Source organism: Mastigoproctus giganteus, chromosome 6, assembly GCF_048544385.1.
Source record: "Mastigoproctus giganteus isolate SK-2022 chromosome 6, ASM4854438v1, whole genome shotgun sequence".
Lineage (NCBI taxonomy): Eukaryota > Metazoa > Arthropoda > Arachnida > Uropygi > Thelyphonidae > Mastigoproctus > Mastigoproctus giganteus.
This window is the reverse complement of record NC_143580.1, coordinates 8,073,332-8,095,237: the sequence shown is the minus strand read 5'-3', so window position 1 is coordinate 8,095,237 and position 21,906 is coordinate 8,073,332. Positions and strand designations below refer to the sequence as shown.

Here is a 21,906-nt window from a genome sequence, read left to right as displayed (position 1 = left end):
TGAATTTTTGTCATGTTTAACGAAAATGTTTCATCCGATGTAGTCGATAGCTTCAAAATGAATAGCAAAGTTTGACATGCTGACTTGCAAAATTTTCCCACGCTCGGTGAAATTTTCTCCCACGCTAATTTAATTGCACTATGGTGACTTGTTATGTTCCGAAATCAACATTTCAAAAAATGATTAAGTATATTGCTTGTAATATTTGCGTTATATGCATTTATCCGAAGTCTAGTCATCACTTGGTACAGTGTTAGACATAATCCGTAACGGACAGTTTACTCGAACATTGTATCATAATTAATGATACAAGTAATGATACATAATTAATGCAACGCAGTTACATTTTCGAAGATTAATAATGGTGGAATGGCGGATAAGAATTAAAAAGGAACAATGTCTGACGCAGTACGAAGCCTACAAAGGTAAGAAAACAGGAGATACTGCTTCTACAGGAATGGGATACACTTAAATAGAAAGGGTGCAAGAATATTTGCTGATGCAGTGTTAGGTGGGTCAGAAAACTGCTAGCTTGGGGGATACAAGGACTAATAGATTAACAGTAGCCACTGGCGGAGGTGAAATTGATTCTTGCACTGCTTCTATTGGAATGAGAAGCAGCCTGGAAAACAAGTTGCAGGGTATTTCAGAGATTTCTAGGAGTCATTGCGGTACAAGTAAACACATGGATTGTGTTAGGGTAGCTAAGAATAGGAACAGGTGCATGTATACTTGCACCTTTTGGTAAAATAAATTTGATGAATTTGAGGTATTGCTCAAAACATCAAAGGCAGATATTGTTGGGATATCAGAGACATGGTGTCACACAGATATAAGGAATGCAGAACTGGAATTTGGGCAGTACAGCGTCTACAGAAAAGATAGATAGGATAGGAAGGGAGAAGGGGTTACGCTATTAGTTAAGAAACATATAAAATCCAAGGAAGTGAAGCCAGCCGACATCGCTGGACAGTGCAGTGTCGAGTCAGTTTGGTGTGACATAAGCATTGGGAGATCAAAATTGAGAGTAGGAGTGTGTTATAGGCCTAATGACTCTAAGTATATTAAGAACCTGTACAGGGAAATAGAATGGGCCAGTAAATCAGAGAGAGTCTTATAATGGGGGATTTTAATTTCCGAAATATTGACCGGAATTTGTGGGTTGGTCACTCACACACTAGCAAGGCTTTTGTAAATTTATTGGATGATTGTTTTCTACATCAGCATATTCGGGAGGCAACTAGAGGGAGTAATACTCTTGATCTGATTATCAGTAGTGATTCTTCATGCATTAAGAATCTGCAGATAAAGGAACTACTAGATGGCAGTGATCACAGTGTGCTGAAGTGGGATTTACTCAAAAAGGTAACTACCATCAGGGGTAAAGGGAAGGGGTTTTTGCTTTCATAGAGACGACTACGGTGGTCTGAGACAGTGTTTAAATTCTATACGGTGGGACCAACTGATCATGTTACCAACAGCAAATTCAAAATGGGAAGCATTCAAAGAATTTATCTTGGAAGCTACTAGACTTTACATACCAACTAAGAAATATTGTTCAAGGTTTAGGCATAAATGGATGTCAGATGAACTAATGAGACATATGGCAGAGAAGAAAAATGCATGGGATACATATAAATTAATGGGTGACACGGAAGTCTGTGATATATATAAGCTGGTCTGTAACCAAGTCACAAAGGAGATTAGGCAGGCAAAGGCAGATTATGAGAAATCTTTGGCAAAGGATGCAAAGAAAAACAACAAAGAGTTCTTTACCTATGTAAACTCTAGAAGGAAAAGGATGAATCAGATTGGTCCACTGGATATTGATGATCCTGCTTAGGTTGATGATCCTTAACAAACTAAATGAGTATTTTGCATCTACATTCACCCATGAGAGTTATTCAGCGAGGAGAATGCCAGAGGTGAGTTAAACTCTGCTAGTGAGCTAGATGATTTTGTAATAACTGAGAGGAAAGTGGAGGAGAAATTGTTCAAGATAAACATAAAAAAGCACCTGGGGTGGATGGGATCTCTCCAGTTATATTAAAGGCGGCAGCAAAGGAAGTAAGCAAACCCTTATCCATAATTATGAGAGCTTCTTTTGACTCAGGGGAGGCACCCATGGACTGGTGATGTGCAAATGTGACCCCAATTCACAAAGGAGAATCAAAGGGCGACACAAGTCATTATAGACCTGTTAGTTTAACTTCTGTTCCAGGAAAATTAATGGAGGCACTGGTTAAAGAAGCACTGCAGGATCATCTAGACGAGACTTCAGTTATAGCTCGGACACAGCATGGTTTTGTTAAGGGGAAGTCTTGCCTGACCAATTTGATTGGATACTATAATGTGGTCACAAAGGAACTGGATGCAGGGAATAACTTTGATATCATATATTTTGATCTTTGAAAGGCTTTTGATACTGTCGCACATGTAAAACTGCTGAACAAATTGGAGCAGTGTGGCATTGGAGACGAATTGCTGCTATGGATAAAGGGGTGGTTGAGTGGGAGAAGAAAGAGAGTGGTAATCAATGGACACTGCTCATCATGGACTAATGTTATTAGTGTAGTCCATCAGGGTTCAGTGTTGGGTCCATTGTTGTTTTCTGTATTTATAAATGATATTGATGATGGTATATCAAGCTTAATGTCCAAGTTTGCAGATGATACAAAGGTTGGCAGGGTTGTTAAGGACACTAATGACAGTACGCTGCTGCAACAGGATCTAGAAAAGTTGAGCAGATGGGCTGAGAGGTGGCAAATGAAGTTTAACGTAGACAAATGTAAAGTACTACATATGGGAAGCAGTAACCCCAGAGTGACGTATCAACTCTGTGGTACTACACTGACAGTGGTAGAGAACGAAGGGATAAGGAGGTGATTATCCCCTTGTATAAGGCAATGGTCAGGCCACACCTTGAGTACTATATACAGGTCTGGAGGCCTCATTTCAAGAAGGATGTAGAGCTGTTGGAACGAGTACAGAGAAGGGTAACAAGATTAGTGAATGGAACAAAGGGTTGCTCTTACGAAGAAAGGCTTAAATTTTGCAAATTACAGTGTCTGGAGACTAGGCACCTGTGAGGTGATCTGATTGAGGTGTATAAAGCCTTGAATGGTTTGAGCATGCTCAATGCTGATGGGATTCTTCCTCTTGCTCAGAATAATCATCTGAGAGGGAATAAATTCAAATTGAGGAAAGACAGATGTAGGATAGATGTGCAGTGCAGAAGTTTGCCTTTAGCCAGCAGGTAGTTGGTTGGTGGAACAGACTTCCATCCCTTGTTGTGGAAGTTGATAGCCTAAATAAATTTAAGGCTGATCTGGACAGGTATTTGGAATGAACGGAGGGGTGAAATGAGAGTGGGTTTTTTTTTTTTTTTTTTTGGCTAATGCTGCATAAGCTTGCTTTCTTGCATCCATCATATGCCTCTAGTAATGCTAATGCTAAAAAAAAAAAAAAAGTACTGAATTCGAAAATTAAATTATACGTTTTGAAGCAAATCGATTCCGTTCAATGACAAGTGGATGTTTGCAATAATTTAGGACTGGCAGATTCCACTGTAAGAACAGTTATAAAAAATAAAGAACTAATTTTAGCAGCGGGAAAGACAGCTGCTCCACTGCAAGCAACTAAGCTGGCTATTACCATTGAAATGGAGACTTCTAAGTAATTTTATTGAAGGTAATATCCAACGCACAATTCCGTTAAGTTAAATATTATTAAAGAAAAAGCGATTAGCCTATATGATGATCTGAAGAAGGCTCACCTTTAAAAAAAAAAATGTGGAACCATTTAAAGCTAGTAAGGGCTGGTAAGATAGATAAAATCCTGGGAGAAGCTACTAGTGCAGATCAAGACGGAGCCGAAACATTCAAAAAAGAACTAAAAATTATTGAAGAGTGGTGTTAAACTTCTCAACAACTTTTTAACATAGATGAAACTGGACTTTTTTTGGAAACAAATGCCTAAAAGAAGTTTCATGTCAAGTAAAGAAAAAAAAAACATGCCATGCTTCAAAGTGGCGAAGGATTGATTGACTTTATTGTTGGGTGGTTATGCTGGAGGGATTTTAAAGTAAAACCCCTTTTAGTTTACTAGGAAGACAGCCAAAGTAACCCAAAATCGACCAGAGTTACGAAAACTCGACAGCCCAGGGCAATAGGATAATAAATTCATGATTTTAAGTTTAATTTTGATACGTACTGTAGTTACTTACCACATAATTATATACGTATGTAATGGAGAATATTTTATAAGTACAAATTTTTAATATTAAATATTTTGGCCGACATTTGTGCGTCATTTCGCTACCGTTTATTATTGATTAGGAAATATCCTATGGCATAGACGCAACTCACAAATATATATGTTACATTATGGGAATACGCCACTCGCTTAGAGCTGATTCACTTAGCGCTCTGTTTTTCGGGAACGAATTATCAGCGTTAAGCGAGGGTCACCTGTATCCTAGTACCAAGAGTAGATTAACAGTTCAGAAGACAGAAGATGCATGTTAATGTTGCACCCAAATTTCTGTGGATTATAATTTTCAGAAAATATATATGAAGAAAGTTGTTCCAAAGAATAGGAATAAATGAGGAAGAAGAAAAGTTACTTTAGTGAGTTTTGAATTAAAATATGAATGAATGCTGACTAGTTGATGCATGTTTTGACTGGTTTGGAAGAAAGAAGTAAAATTACAAATACCAATTCAGAAGAACATTGTCTTTCAAAATATCTATAAAACAGGCATGCACCAGTAAGTGACCATCTCTGTGATATAGGAAGTGGAGTGACTGACAGATTCTATACTGTGATGGATGTTAAAAACAAGTTTGCTTGCCAAGACTAGTTTTTCTCCTTTGCTGCTAGCACATTCAAAGAGTGCGAACATTTGGATGACAAAATAAAACAGCAGAAGATTCCATCAACTTGCAAGACACATTGTCACTTAATGAGGAGACTCTGATTAGCATCAAAACCAAACTGAGAAGAAGGCAAATGTATCTTTTCATTAGTGCTTTTCAAAATATTCTTCAAAAACTGTGTAGTGTAGTATTAATGTACACTATATGACCAAATGTTTCATATGCACACAGACAGTTGCAAAATGGCTTTTATCATTATGTACTTATCAGAACAAAAGTAACACATACCATAATTGCAGTAGCAAGTTCCATGCACGTATGCATGAATGGGCTTCATGGCCAGTGTCAAGCAGTGCCCCTTTAGAATTACATGTGTAGGTCTCAAGGATGGTCAGATATGTGGAAACTATAACATTAAAAAATTCAGAGTTTTACACTTTGGGAATCAAAACACCAGAATAACTTTTATGCTACGGTTTTTCAAAAACTTAATACAGAGTAGGCCACCTTTTTACTTGTACAACCTTAACATGCTTTCTACTAAAGTGGATGTTGGTAATGACAATTTGTCTCCATTCCTCCTGCAAAGCAGCTGCCAGAGCCAGTTTTGAGAAAGACTATTTTGGCCACAACCTAATCTAACACTCCAATTTTTCTCACAAGTGTTCAGTGGATTTGCAAAGTCAAGGCCCTGATTTGTCCAGTCCAACTTTTCAATGTCATTTCCCACAAGCTAGTCCTATGTGACATGGAGAGTTGTGCCAATGCTAACAGTCCATAATTGTACAGAACATCCAAGTAGGTCACAGACTTCATTGTTTCGCGCTCTACTCAATAGGTCAGGTCTGAACTAGTTGAAACAGCACCATACCATCAGGCTGCCTCCACTAAACTTCTTGGATTCGAGCCAGTGACCACCAAATACAGAGGATGCGGAAAGGTCAGGGAATAACCACCACATATCCCCGGAGCAATATGGCCTTAGTTGCTAATTCTCCTAAAAACCAAATACAACAACTAAACTTCTTATTTCCTGAAGAACATTTCCTGTCAAAGTGGTGTCAACACAATTCACTTTTCGAAATGTTCAGTGAGAGAATTGTGTTAGGAAATGTATTTCAGGAAACCAAACCAAATATATCCATAAGAATGAAACATTATATAGTGAAATTGGTCACCTTCAGCCACTGTTTTAGAGTCCACAAACATTGAGAACAATACCACTCTAAATACATTTTTGCACTGGTGACCATGATATTAAAATTATGCACAACTGCTCTGCACTGAAACTAGTGTTTTGCAGCTTGACAGACGTTCCTTGTGGCCCCTTTGACGTGCCATGATATTTTCTGCCAACTACATGCATGAGATATGAAATTATCCTTTTATGGTTCACTGAGCGTGTTCTTTGAGTGAGACCATCCAGACTCTCTTTTTTAAATTTACATATTACTTCTGGTCTTCCGTGTTTGAATAACATCTGCCATAGTGGATTTCTGAAGGTTCAGACAAGTCATAGTTGCATGCACTGAAAGGTTTCTGATATGCATTCAACCACCAGCTAATAACATATTGCCACTGCAAGGCAGACCCATAAGATTTATATTTGCATGCTTGTGGGAATTCTGATATTCTAATAAAGTATTTTTAAAAGTTTGACTTTATTGAAAGTTATTTGAGAATGTGTACGTGTGCTGGTAAATAGTACTGTAAGTTTAGTATTCTTTTTAAAAAAGTCCATATGTGGGGCAATACTTTAAATCGTGCCTGATGGTACATCAGGTTAAATCAACTTATTTCTTTTTTTACAGTATTTTTCCCTTTTTTTTTGTATCATGAGTTATATGCTCGTTTAATATATTAACAATATAACAATATCAGGGAATTATTTAAAGCCTCATTCTTTTTTCTCTTATGTTTTCATTTAGAAAGCCTCACTGGAAGCTGAGCTGGAGAGGTTACTTGAGAAAGAAAGGCAGACTAACAAGAACTGAAACAGTTACATTTTTGTCACTGGCTTTTAGGTTAGATGGACTTTGTATGATTACCATATATTCACAGTTCTTACATGTACACACATATTATACACATCAAATTTGCTGTGTGCTCATGTTCAGAATTGTGGAATCTTGCTGCTCTTCTTGTTCTTTGTTGTAAGATCACCAAAGAGCAAACATTTTGAAAAGTAGCGACCAGTTCATTTGTATTGCTTTTATTCAGCAATACAAAATTGCTTTGATTGTAAAAGTATCGACTTGTAAAATAGAGTTTTAGACTATGAAGAAATGTATAGATATAGATACATTGTAGGTTTAGAACAGAAAAAGAGTTGTAATGAAAAATGTCTTGTATTATGTTCTATATACGAATGCCTTTTTTGTAATTATAATCCATATGGATATTAAATTCCCCCCCCCCAGAAAAAATGAAGCATTTCCATTTTTCTGTGTTGTTTTTATGTGTTGCAGAATTAGTATAGATTATTAACATAAATGGTGTACTTGTATTCAATAATAGTAGTGTACAAAGTGTACAAAATATTTTAATCTTCTGAAAAATAGGTTATCTATATGAAAAAAATTAAGATAATTTTAATTTTAATTTTTTCGTTTAAAAAAATATATTTTTGCATCATATACAATTACTTTGCTGTTTCTGTGAATGTGTTGAATGCCCCCCCCCCTTTTTTTTTTTAATTTATTCATTTCTGGAACTCAATTCAAATATATTCAGTTGTGATACAGTGCTATTCAGTATAATAAAAGTTAATCTATTCTTGATATATTCAGTATTATTGCATATTATTTCAATAAATTGTCAAGTAATATCATAAATAATGAATTTTAAATATTTGTAATTTTTAAATTTCTGGGGTTAATTTGCTTGAAATTGTTAAATTGATAAAATTCAGATATGTGTACTATTTATAACAGGCTTGAAAACGTTTCTTTTTTCATAAACTCTTTGATGAAATTTTTACTGTAGATCAATTTCATTACTGTAATTCAAATTTTCATCAGCTTTACACTTAAACACCTTGATTTAAATCAACTCATAATAACTGCAGTGGAATGACTCAAACTTTATTAACATAAATTAAAATAGAATAAAAATAAAATAATTAAGACAGTAAAATTTTGATGTAAAAATAAAATACACTGACAACTGTAGAGTTAAAAGCGATAAAATGATAAATAGAATTAAAATATACGAAATATTATAAATTAAAAGTGATAAAACAACAACGTAGCATTTTGCAAAGAAGGCAACTGCCTCCTTTATCAACAGTGAAACTTGACTGTCATGGCACATCCTTAAATGACATCAACAGAATCATGGCTCACAGCACATGTTACTGTAGGAGCATGGGAATTATCCTTCACACATGCATGAAGACCAGAAATGGCTCGAGAGCATGTCAGGTGGAACCTTTCACCCCATTCAAGAATTACGGTTTCAAAGAGGGGATGAATGCGAACTCCTCTATCTCTATTGATGGTATGTTCCGAAGAAAAAATCCGCAAGCTCTTGAGCCATTTCCAGTTCCAATACTTACGCAAACAATCAATGATGATGACATCGCTTGGAGATTTGGCTCTCCTCCCAGAAGTGTTCAGCCACAGCATATTTCCCATAGTCTGCGAGGAGAAACACCAAATAATTTCTTCAGGCAATACAGTCATTGTTGATCATTCGCATAGGTATTGGAACTGAAAATGGCTTGAGAGCTTGTGGATTTGTTCTTCAGAACATAATACCATCAATAGAGATAGCGGAGTTCATATTCATCCCCCTCTTTGAAACCATAATTCTTGGATTGGGTGAACAGTTCTACCTGGCATGCTCTCAAGTCATTATTGGTCTTCATGCACGTGTGGAGGATAATTACCATGCTCTTACAGTAACATGTGCAGTGAGCCATGATCCTGCTGATGTTATTTAAGGATGTGCTATGACAGCCAAGTTTCACTGTTGTTAAAGGAGGCAGTTGCCTTTGAAAGCCACAGTGTTGTTTTATCACTTTTAACTCTACAGTTGTTGGTGTATTTTATTGATATTCTATTTTAATTTATATTAATAAAGTTTGAATTGTATACAATTGGTGTATTCCATTTCAGCAATTGAGTCAACTTTCCACACTCCAGGGGCCTATTTGAAGAGCTATGATTTAAAACTGCCTTGAGTTCAGCAATACTGATGGTGATTGATTTAGATGTAAAATCATTATCCGTATATTTTAAAAGAAACAGAACCACTACGATTTTAAGTATTCTCTATTCTTGAAAGATTAGAGAGCTGTCTAAAGTAGTTTTATCATGTGTTTATCATTTAATTTAATTAGAAAAATTAAATATCCTTAGTTATGCTGTAATCATAAAACTTGACTTGCTTTTAAATGAGGTGTGGCTCCATACACCCTGCATCTGGCAATACATACGGGATAATATTGCTGTCTTCAAAACTTGCACAGAATTACAAAAAAGTGTGTATGTATATGCAGGGCCTGCTCAAGGGTATATGGTACCCATAGGCCACATTGACTGATGGCAATCCCTCCTGCGGATGCAAAGGTTTTCATTTTTTAGAATGATTGATTTTGCCAATTTGCACCAAGGTTTAGGGGGCATTGGCATCCCTAGGTCAGTACCCACTCGGCTTTACCCTAAAGCTGACCCTGTGTATATGTATATATATCTTTATACTATGGTGTTGGTAGCAATAAAATTGTTAGAAAAATTGAGTTTGCCAATCACATTCAAATATGAAATTCTCAGTCCTGTAATAATTATTGCAAAAATATCAAATTTTTTGGTACATAGAAGGATATTTTGAGTTTCGTGATATGTTGTGCTTTTGTTCACGTAAGAATCTCACAAAACTCTTACTAGTATTAAAGATGCTAGTAAATAGTTTTGAATAGATTTTTTGCTATAATCCCATATATGAATTAATCTCTTGGTAGAAGGCTGCGGGGGGAAATGATTGTAATGCACAAATGTGGGACCATTGGATTTTCATCTGCTGATGAAATTAATCATTGGAGAGTTTGTTTTAGATGCTTTTATATAATTGGGTATTCTTAAAAAAAAAAAAAAAAAAATTATGAATATTGCTTATTATTGCTCATTTTAGTCTCTTCTGTTAGATAAAAATACAATTAAATTTTATTTGGTTCTTGATAATAAAACTAATTGATTGGTCAGACTTTTTACACTAGTTGTTTTAACGTATTTAATATTCTTCCCCATACCTCACTGTCATACTCCGGTTTTATAAAGCAGATGTTTTTAGCCATTGGCAGGCATTTCACAAATCTAGTCAGGTAATGCCTAGCCATACATTTCAAGAAACTAATTTTTGTTTGCCATACTATATCAAAAAATGGAGAGAGATAAGTGTGTATTTATAATGATGCATCCAATTTTTGTATGCTGTGTACCTTTGACGTCATTTGTAAAATTTGTCTTTGATAATATATGCGTGTGTGTGCGTGTGCACCCGAGAGAGAGTGCAAACTGAAGGAAATCCTCACATTTGAAATGCTAGTTTGTGATATTTGTGTAACTTTTTGTTGAAAATTTTGGTTTTAAATGTAAATTGAAAAAAAATGTCATCATACTCATTTTAATGTATTTATTGTGTAACATAAAGTATTTATTAAAAATTCCAGATGTCATAAATTTATTGAATTTGTATCGTTATTTCTGTTCAGTCACGAAATAAGAATATCAGTTTGGTCTCGATTAGGATAACCCTAGTGCAGCGGTCCTCAAACTGTGCATCACAATGCCCTGGGGTGGTGCCATAATTTACCAGGGGTGCCATGGATGTTGTAATAGTTTATGTAAGATTTCCATGGCAAATATTAAAAATGTGTTAACAATGATTTTTTTTACTATTAGATATCTACTACTGAAAGTACCCAAAAATATTTTGGATACTTTTGACGAAGGAATGCATTGTGTTCCCTTTACATCGTTATTTTTATATGAATTTTGGTGTTGAGCGAAACATGGATACCTGGAATTTAGCAATAAATCTTTACTAATACTAGTGACATTTGCAAGTTCTTACCTTGTGAAGTTGGATTTTTGGCATTGGCAGTCATTAACTCTAAGTACAGATCAAAATAAAATGTTGAAAAAGAAATACATGTCACCATTTCGAGAATGACGTCTAGGTTTAATAAATTATGCAAAAAAAAGCAAGCACAAACATCACAATGTTTTTTTAGAATAAAATAATATCCAGATTATTATTTCATGTATTAATAATTATTATCTTAACATTAAAAATAAGAAATTGCACAATTATAGATGTTTTACTTAAGGAGGTGCTGGGAAAATTTTACAGGTCAAGGGAGACATGAGGCTCAGAAAGTGAGAATCACTGCCCTGCCCGAGTGATTTGATAATAATGAAATGGTTCTGAGTTGCCAGTGCAGTATAAAGAAGTTAAAATTTTGATTATTTTAATATAACAAAAGCTATATGTCCTGTGAAACATTATTCTAAGATTATCCTCAATTCAGAAATTACAGGGTCCAGTCACATTATTATGACCATCTGACTAGTATTCGGAATATGCGCCTTTTTCAGCATGCACTGCAGCCAGCTGCTGTGGGGGGACTCGATAAGTCCCCCCCCACAGCCGTTTTTGAGCCCGCACAACTTGCAAATCGGTCACTGAACGCACACTTTACAGACATAACATACAAGAGTGCAATATGGTGTATGCTGCTGATACGTCTATAGCAGTTACATTAATTTCATACCCATCTGTGACCAAAATGAAATTATTACTTTTGTTCATTGTAAGAGGGGTTGGACAAATTTATTATTGTAGAAGGTCGCTGTATATCGCAAAGTCACCCCAGGGGCTCACATCTGGTGAGTGTGGACTTGGCAAACCCAGGGTTCTGAGCTGGATATCATCATCCTCTCTCTTAGTGATTCCTCTCTCGGGGTAACTCGGGAATTTCTTTTGGCTGGTGCAGCATAAGCCTCAGGCTTCCTTGCATCGTATGGCTAATAATAATAAAGTTTGAAAACGCCTGCCTTAGATAATAATGAAAAATACAACTCAACTATTTCCTAAAACTAAACGAAATTTCACATAAACAATCCAGAATAATAAATAGTCGATTGAAATTGTCTTGATAAAACAAAGTGATGTGTATAGTTCCCAGTTTGCAACTCTTACACTTAGGAAACACTTAAGTGTTCATTTTATTTTTTGAGCTCTGTTCTTAGAGAAATAATATATATTATTTAAAAATATATAAATGCTAAAATATTATTATTAAATATTGTATTTTAATTAAATAAATTAAGTATTAATTAATATTATTTTTACTTATTTTAAATCTTTTCTTTCTGTTCTTAGTACCGCTAGAGGCTTGATCATTCTGGTCATGTTTCGTTTGGAAGTGGCAGTGACTTTTATGAGAACACTGTTGCAGTAAAATTTTCCTCTTTGTGTATGCAACCTTGACACTACCCACAGCAAGAAGCTAAATAAATAACTGACGCGTGCGGTTGGATGACATTTGACTGTCATTTACAATAGTATTTTGAATCTTGCCATCAGCGGAGGCGGCATTCAGTGAACCGTAAGGGCCAACTCGTAATCAGATCATTTTACGACATCTACATGTGGAATCTTTTACTGCATTTTTATGAGACAACTTCGCCCTCCTTCATAATAAGTATCCTCTTTTTTTCTTTCTTTCTTTTTTTTTTTTTTTTTGTTAACATGATATCACAGTTTATCACTTGATGTCAAGGTCATGTAGAAGCTTTTTCATGCTGCAAAACGAGCTGTAATCACAGTAGACAGTCTCCTTACTCTCGAACCATGAAACCAAATCAATCATTATTGTGTGTTTGATTTTTAACGTTTTATATCATCAAAATATGGAAGGGGAGAAACAAATTGAAAATATAAGATGGAGACTCTTCTATTTTCGCTTTTAATAAACGACTGAGTGATATAGAAATAATAAAATAAATTTTTAAAATACGAACGCTGTGTATAGTTAATGAAAACAATTCTTTGCTCTGTTGAAGTTTATATATCGTACGGGGTCAAGGCTTCATTAATAAAAATATTTTTTTAAAGTATATTTCAAAATTAAAGTCTCTTAACCAGTTTCTGAAATGAAAAATATTAAAAAACCAGGTCGCCAAGATGTGGCAGCAAAATTAAGATTAGCATTACTGTATATTGTAGTTGAAGCACTGTTTCCACGCGCTGATTCAATTTTTTTTCTCGGTTCGCGCATAAGGCGTTGATTTTTGCTCTTCTTTTTTAAAATTATAAATCATGAATTTAATTATAAAAATATAATCATGAAATTATATGCAGACTAATGGGATTATGTGTGGCTCAAAACTGAATCTTTCAAATCTTTTGTTTGCAGATGGCCATGTACTCGTTGTGGAGGATGCTGACTATATGTGCACAAAGCTATTGGAACAATATAGAGAATGGGATTTGACGATAAATTTAAATAAGAAGGAATATATGAATTCAACAGGGGACATTTTGAGTGTAAATGGAGCACAGATAAAGAATGTGAAACAGTTTAAATATCTAGGAGCTATTGTGCAGATAGATGATTCATCTGAAGATGAGATTACAAGAATTAATGAGGGGAGAAAGGTCTTAGGAATGTTGAATCCAATATTATGGAGTAATAATATTCTCCCAAAATCCAATTTATATATAATGCAATATTTCTATATAATGCATTAATATGGATTAATGGAATAATGGATTAATATATAATGCAATATTTCAGAGTATCCTACTATATGGAGCTGAGATTTGGACTATAAAGGAAAGGCAAACGAAGAAATTGCTAGCTGTCGAGATGGATTTTTGGAGATCAGCCCGAAGATCTAAATTAGAAAAAGTTAGGAATGAAGACATAAGAAAAGCAATGGATGCTCAAATAAACATCATTGACAAAATAGAACAAAAAAGATTAGAGTGGTATGGAGATGTTATGAGAATAGGGGAAGAGACTACCTAAAAAAGCAACGTATTGGACACCCCCTAGAAGGAAAAGGAGAGGAAAGCATATGAATGGAGGGAGTGAAGGTGGCTATAGAAAAGAGGAAATTGAAGAATGGAGACTGGGAGGACAGAAATGAGTGGAAGAATAAAATTAAAATATATATAAAAAAAGTTGGGTCTAGGATAACCGTTGATACAACGGAGAAATCCAAAAAGAAGAGAAGATCATGAATTATTATCATTTACTAACGCTCCTGAAAAGTAACGTACTGGTTACATTAATACCTTTTTTATTTCTTTTTTTTTTTTTTTTTTTTTTGTTATTATGGAGCTGACCTGTACGTAAAAGCTGTACTGCTCATATCACAAAAATAGAAAACTCGGTTTTTTTGTAATCCCCCTCCCTTTTGGGGAGTCACGCGTTAGTGTCAAGACGCCCAACTATAAAGTCAATTTTGGTTACAAGACACGCATCCTGGATCTCATGCTGCTTGTCTTCGCTCGTTTAATTAATGCCGTGTGCTTCTCCATTTGATAGGAGGTTGTAAAAGTTGCATGGTGCAATATACATTACCATGCAAAAAGTATGTGGACACTGCTGTTTTCATAATCCATTTGATTTTTCAAGATAAACAAGTGACCCAAACCGGCATATAATGAAGTTTTTTTTTTTTTTTGTTTTCAAATCGCTTCAACGTAAAGAATATAGAAAATAAATGCACTCTGTGACATTGAAATTTCAGCACCCTGAAGGAACAGGAATACAGAGAGGTTACAAAGCGAGGCTACAGAAAACGAGAAATATTTAAGTCATTTATTATTTTAAATACAACAATTTCAATGTTTATCCCCTTCAAAGTACTATGCAGCGCTTCATTCGCGATTTTCAGGATCTAAATCAGTAGCCGGAGTCCTCAGAACATACCTCTAATTGCTGCGTTGTGTTCTTCTGAATGTCTGCTAAGTCCTCAAATCGTTTTCCTCTGAGGTGGATATTAATTTTTGGGATAAAAAAAAAAAAAAATCTCGCCAAGCCAGATCTAAAGAATAAGGCGGATGATCTTGTTTTTCTTTAAAAACTCTCTCACAGTGATAGCAAGAGAGGAATGACGCGACGCATTGTCATGATGAAAATTGTTCTTACTATTTTTTCCCAATGTGTAGCTGTTCCGCGATTAATCGAATGTCCAACCGACGGTCTTGGCGCACGATCTCTTAAATTTTTTCAACACTCGTCTCGTTGAAGTTGGGGGTCTTCTTGTCATTGTGGGAATCTTCCCGTTCCTCTGAACCGTTTATGCCATTTGTACACACATGATTGACTCAGTCTCATCACCGTACAATTTTCGTAACATCTCTAAAGTTTTTGCACCAATTTTTCCAGGATTCACTAAGCATTTAATAACAATTCTTTGCCCTAAATTAATATCACTCATTTTTCCGCCAAAGAGTTAAAACACTGATTCACGATTTCAATGGACAGAATAATATGTGATACAAATCCACGACGGTTGCGGATACATTCAACTAAGAGTCTCGACATTGAGTCGTACGGGTGTCGAATAACCAAGCCGCTTGCACCTTGTCTCGCAGAACATAGGTGGACTATGCTTGCTGCGGATTGCTCTGTAGATGGCATCCAATTATGGCCTACACGTGCTCGATGGAGCAGAAATCTGAGGACTAGACGAGATGGTACGTTCACGCGACGAAGATATTCAGAGAAAACCTTTGCAGTATGTGTTCCTGGGTTGTCCTGCTGAAAAATGCACCACAGTAAGAAAGGGGAAAGCGATTGGTTCCAGAATCAAAGCGACAGCGGCGAGCAATCAGATAGCCGTTGACGAACACCAAGGTTTCGGTGCGAGTTGTAGGTGCATCGGCAACTTAGGCCATATTGTGCTGTATATAATCAAGGCTCCGTCTTGGGACCCCTTATTTGGAACCTAGTCTTACAGAATTGGTTGGTCACATTCTCTAATTGTAAGGTGCTAGCATTTGCAGATGATCTGACAATTATAATTGCAGGACGATCTCGCTCGCTCTTAGAACAGAGAGCTAGTAGTGTGCTGACAGACTTAAGTTTTTTGGGCTCAAAGCTTTAAGCTTGCTATTAGTCCTTATTTAAAACAGCTTTATATATAAATCAACCTCCTCAGATCAGGTTGAATGGTGTACAGTAACCTATGGTCCTTGATACCAAATACCTGGGAATTATTGTGGACAGTAAGTTATCATTTCACCAGCACTTATTATATTTAAGCAATAAAATCAGGAAATTTTCTGGTGCTATCATTAGAATTTCAAAGTCTGACTGGGGCCTATCACATAAAACACTGTTTCTGTATTACAAGGCAGTATTCCTTCCTATAACTACGTACGCTGCAGGAGCCTGGTTCCATAGAGTTAAAATAGCTACGTTTCGGGCTAAACTAAATTCCATACAGCGCATCATGCTTCTTGGTAATCTAAGAGTGTGCAGAACGGTGTCCACTGCCGCGCTGCAGGTGTTGGCCGGAACGCTACCCTTGGATCTACATTCGTTGTATCGTGGTTTTTGTTACCGTATTAGGAGGGAAATTCCTACAGAACTCTTTGGTATAGAGATAAATATTCGCTCTGACTGTAGAGGCGAAAAGAAAAGATTTACAAATTTGTATGAATGAAATAATCAATTTATGGCAGACAAGATGGGATACTATACCTACTGGAAGAGTGACCAACTTGTTTATCCCGAACGTGACTTTTCTGAATGATAAAAAGGTTCGCAATTGGTTTACACCTAGTTTACAGTCGTCATTTTTGTTAACAGGGCACGGTCAATGAATGAGAAATTATATGCATTAGGACTAAGTAACACGGACCTTTGTTTTTGCGGGGCCAGGGAAGGCTGGCGGCACATACTATATGATTGTCAAATATATGACAATGCCAGGACAGCGATACGTGAAATTCTTGAGAGCTCCAGGAGAAGAAGCTATATTTTTAAGAGACTGTAGTAAGTTTCAGATACTCCAGGTATTTGCTAAAGAAGTATTTGAACTAAGGAAAAGTATGATTCCCGTGATACGAGGTTGATCAAACCATCTGGCTGGAGGCACCGAAGTGTTTTTATGCTGCCGTTCTTACTGGTTGCACAACTGGAAGATCTACTCTTTTCTTTATCTCTTCCCCCCCTTGGTTTTTCCCTTTTCACTTTTTGGTATATATATATATATATATATATATATATATATATATCTGATAATTAAAATAAATATAATATTTAAAATAAAAACATCAGCCAGTAGTACGACAATAATGCAGAGCGAAACGAAACGCAAAATAATATAAAATAAACAAACAGGGAAGGGAAAGTAGAGCTAATAGGACAAAAAGGTAGTCGATAATCCCCTGTAAAATTTTAGTCAATTAAGTCATTAAACCCAATTAATAAAAAATGTAAATTTAAAATAATGCCAATTATAAATAATTTAGCGGTACCCCCCTCGAAGGTACCAGTTCCAAAAAACGTGAAATATCACCAAAAAAAACGAGGCCATTGGCCTCGTGGTCCTCTGTCGATATGGGGCATGATGGTCAGTCTATCATTTTGATATTTTAGTTTTTTGGTAGTTTCTTAACCCTTTTTTTGGTGATATTTCACGTTTTTTTGGAACTGGTACCTTCGAGGGGGGTACCGCTAAATTATTTATAATTGGCATTATTTTAAATTTACATTTTTTATTAATTGGGTTTAATGACTTAATTGACTAAAATTTTACAGGGGATTATCGACTACCTTTTTGTCCTATTATCTCTACTTTCCCTTCCCTGTTTGTTTATTTTATATTATTTTGCGTTTCGTTTCGCTCTGCATTATTGCCGTACTATTGGCTGATGTTTTTATTTTAAGTATTATATTTATTTTAATTATCAGATATAATTAGGCATCATGTGGAGGATGTGCATTTGCTGCCTCTAATGATAGCTACATAGCCATATTTATTTATTTTTATCACTTTTGCCTAACTTTTACCTCACATAATATATATATATATATATATATATATATATATATATATATATATATATATATATATATATGTATGTATGTTTGCGTATATATGCTAAAAACCAATATATATATATTTTTTTATTTATTTATTTATTTTATTTAATTTTATTTATTATTATTTTTTTTATTTATTTATTATTATTTTTTTATTATTTCTTTTTGTTATCTTAGTTAATTATTTTTATTCTTTTCTTTCTCTTCCTTTCCGGTTTCTTTTTTTTTTTTTTCCCCTCTGGAGTGGGCCCCAGAGAAGGATTTTTTTTTTTTTTTTTTTTTTGTCTCATACTCTGAGATCATAGGTGTCCCATCTACTGGAACTGGCCCATCTTCCCGTGGTGTGGACGAGTACCTAGAATCATCTGTCCAGGTGACTGATGCTTCTGGGTAGCCAAGTGGCCAGAACACACACAAACCGACGTCACACACATATCTGGCCCATTTGTAGTGATACTGTTCTTCACAGAGATATGAGGCGGAGTTGAACTGACGTTCTAGGAGCCGCCCCTTACATAAACACACATGTATATAATGTCTGTAAAGTGCGTGTTTTCTGTGGTCAATTTGCTGATTGCTAGACGAAAAACCCTGAGTTTGCGGGAGGAGAAACCATGCTACCCTCGCCTGAGACCGATTAACCCCAGGGGCTCACATCTGGTGAGTATGGGCTTGGTAGGCCCAGGGTCCTGAGTTGAATATCATCATTTTTCTCTTCCTTGGTGATTCCTCTCTCTCTCTCAGGGTAACTCAGAAATATTTTTGGCTAATGCAGCAGAAGGCTCAGCATATGGCTAATAATAATAATAATAATAATAATAATAATAACTCAGCCACGTTACAAAAAAGACCCAAAAAAATAAAATTTGACAAACCAGTTTTGGTTATAATGACTTGTAATTTAACTTGAACTTTTTGAATTTTTGATATAACTGTTGTAATTGCGGTATTTGTTATAATAATTTTATTTTATTATTTTTTTTATACCAGTGGTTATTTTGTTTTATTTGTTGAACAATTCGCTCCTCTCTGATTTTATTTTATTTTTATATACATACTTTCTGTTCCCCCCCCCTCTTTTTGGACCGTTAGGTCAGAAGAATTTAGCCCACTTTCACGTGGCGCTGGGATCAATATTGTGGTTAGATTATGCTTAGTTGTCGCCTGCCTCCTCCTAGTGTAGACGGATATTGGTTAAGTTTTCCATATGATCGCCTTCCTGATGACTGAGTGGCCAGAAACAACTAAAATTGCGGCCTGCCCAAACACAACATTACACATATTTCTGGCCGTTTTTCAGAATTCTGTGTTATCACAAAGAAATTCGGCGGAGTTGAATTAACGTTCTGGTGCCGACGTGCAAAAGACACTATACAAGTAAACGTCTACATTATGTTTGGAGTTCCAGATCTGCAATTTTAAAGTCAGAGTGGTAGTGATAAACCAACATCACCAATTGCAATCAGCACTCTCGTCTTCTAGAGTACAATGAACGCCGTAATTGGCCTATAGAGCAGTGGAAATCGGTTCTGTGGAGTGAAACAAAGTCTTTTTATCACATGGATAGGTATGGGATGGACAGAGCCTGGAGATTGTTTTCTGCTACATAGCTTTGTGCCAATAATGAAGTTCGAAGGCGGCAGGGTTATGCTGATTAGGACGGTGTGGCCTAGGATCTTTGATGGTTGTGTGTAGAACCGTGAACGTCGACACTTATCTTATCTTAACATTTTGGACAATCTCATGCTCCGTATGATATGGTACTTCTTTCATACAGATCGGTTTGTTTAAACAGGATAATGCTCCTAGAAATTAGAAACCATTCGCAAACAGCTGATGGTGTTCGAGAATGGTTCCTGGTCATGAATATTAACAGTTGGAATGGCTAGCACAAAGTCTGATTGGAACACTATGCAATACTCGTTGGATAAACTGGAACAGTGGATGGAGAGCCAGACTAACACATCCCGTGTAGTGGACCTGGTCACTGGTCTGCATGAAAGATGGAAGACTATACTTGATGCCATCTATTGTTTGTTGGTGAAAGGCACTATACAAGTGCACTATAACGTGAAACCGACATGAGTACAGTCACTTTTTTGAAAGTTATAGTAATTATGTTAACTTATTAAAAAATACAACGTAATTGAAATGGAAAAGATTATACAAGTTCCTAATTTCACCAAAATGAAATATCCATGTGATCCAACAAACAGCAAATTAAATGCTTTGTTTGCTAGGCTTCTGTTATGATTGTAGCCAAAAAAGTAATGTGTGGGAAAAAGTTTTACTATTTGCCTATTTAGTTGGGAATATCAAAATTTTTATAAATTTATTTTTCCTTGTATGAATTTGAGAAGTTTTTCTTAACTATCTATTAAAAAATACTGTCTAATCTCGTTAATACAAAGGTCAACTTCACGTTTTGTAATAACGAGGTTTTCCAAACGTGTCCAAATTTTACCGTTTTTTTTTTCTTTTTTCTTTTGTTGGTACATACTCATCATCATCAACTGTCATCGTTCCGCTATTTCAGGGGCCGACGTATGAAGCCTCGTCATTATGCCCTGTCCGTGTACTTCTCTCGGTCGTTTATTTCACTCCAGTTTTCTCCTCTCTTGATGACATCAGTCTTTATCATGTCCTTCCACGTCATTCTTGGTCTTTTGCCCCTTAATTGCAAATCAAACATTGTTCTTGGCAAACGCCTCTCGTTCATCCTCTTGACATGTCCTAACCATTTCAAGCAGGACCTTTCAATCCTATTCTGGAGTTTTTCAACCTGAATTCTCTCTAATTACATCATTTCTGATTTCGTAGCGTCTTGTCTTTCCGGCTGTGCTCCTTACAAATCTCATTTCTGCCCTCTGCATTCTGCTTTCATCCTTTTTCCTCATAGTCCAAGTTTCAGAAGCATATGTCACAATTGGTATGTAATAGGTCTGGTATACACTTCAGTGGTATGTTCCTGTTCCAGATTAGATCTCTTGTCTGCCTATAGAAATTCCCGCCCCCCTTGTATCCTTCTACTTATTTCTTCGTTTCTCACTTCAGTCTTTGTAATTGTGCTTCCTAGATACTTGAAGTTGTTAACCACTTTTAGCTCTTTCCCTACCATTGTAATGTTTGGAATCCTTCAGACTCGCCACTCCTCTTTAGAACCATTACTTCACTCTTCTCTTGACTGAAAACCAATCGAAATTCATTGGCCATACCAGCCCACATATCAACTTGCTGTTGCACCTGTTCTCTGCTCTCTCCCATATGCAGAGGTCATCTGCAAAGAGCATGACTTTCATCTGGCCTTGTCCAAGTTGTTCTGCCACTTTACATTTCATATCATTCATGAAAGCTATAAATAGTAGTGATGACAGGACGCTCCTTGCTTCAAACCTGATGTTATTTCGAAACTCTCCGTCAACCCCATCACTGTTCTTACTTTGCTCACTGTGTTGGTGTACATATTCTCAATTCTCTCCACAAGATGTTCCTCTATCCCCAAGTTTCTTAAAACCTTCCACTCTCTTCACGGAATCACACGCTTTCTTTATGTCCAAAAATTAATTTATGAATTAATTAAATTAATTAAAAAAATTTATGTCCGAAACTTCTTGTTCTTCTTCTTGAACAAAGGGACGATCAAACTCTTTCCAGTCCTTTGGCATCTGTCTCCCATCCCAGATCTTGCGGAACAGTCTGTATGTCCTCGCTGTCCCTGCCTCACCTGTAGCCTTCAACATCTCTACGTTTATCTCATCTGTACCAACAGATTTACACCGATGATCGAAAACATTATGACCAGTGAGTCGTTATGCAAATCGAAGCAACTGAGGGTGAATTACGGCGCGTAGGCGGGTCGGGACACGGTATAAAAAATACCTGATACTGAGCTCTGTTAATCAGTGTTACTCTTGTTCTTCAGATGGGAAAGGCAGTGGACTTAAGTGAGTTTGACAA

At 35.9% G+C, this 21,906-nt stretch overlaps 1 protein-coding gene across 2 annotated transcripts in view; it reads left to right on the top strand.

The window, feature by feature from the left end:
* Positions 1–7,720, top strand: part of LOC150083876 (valine--tRNA ligase-like) — a 180,018-nt gene extending 172,298 nt beyond the window's left edge. For both annotated transcript variants that reach the window (XM_090374919.1, XM_090374918.1), the window contains one exon: positions 6,806–7,720. In XM_090374919.1, coding sequence (XP_090231045.1) covers positions 6,806–6,871 — 66 coding nt within the window. In that variant the 3' untranslated portion in view covers positions 6,872–7,720. The remainder of the gene's footprint in view (positions 1–6,805) is intronic.
* The last annotated feature ends 14,186 nt before the right edge of the window (positions 7,721–21,906 follow it).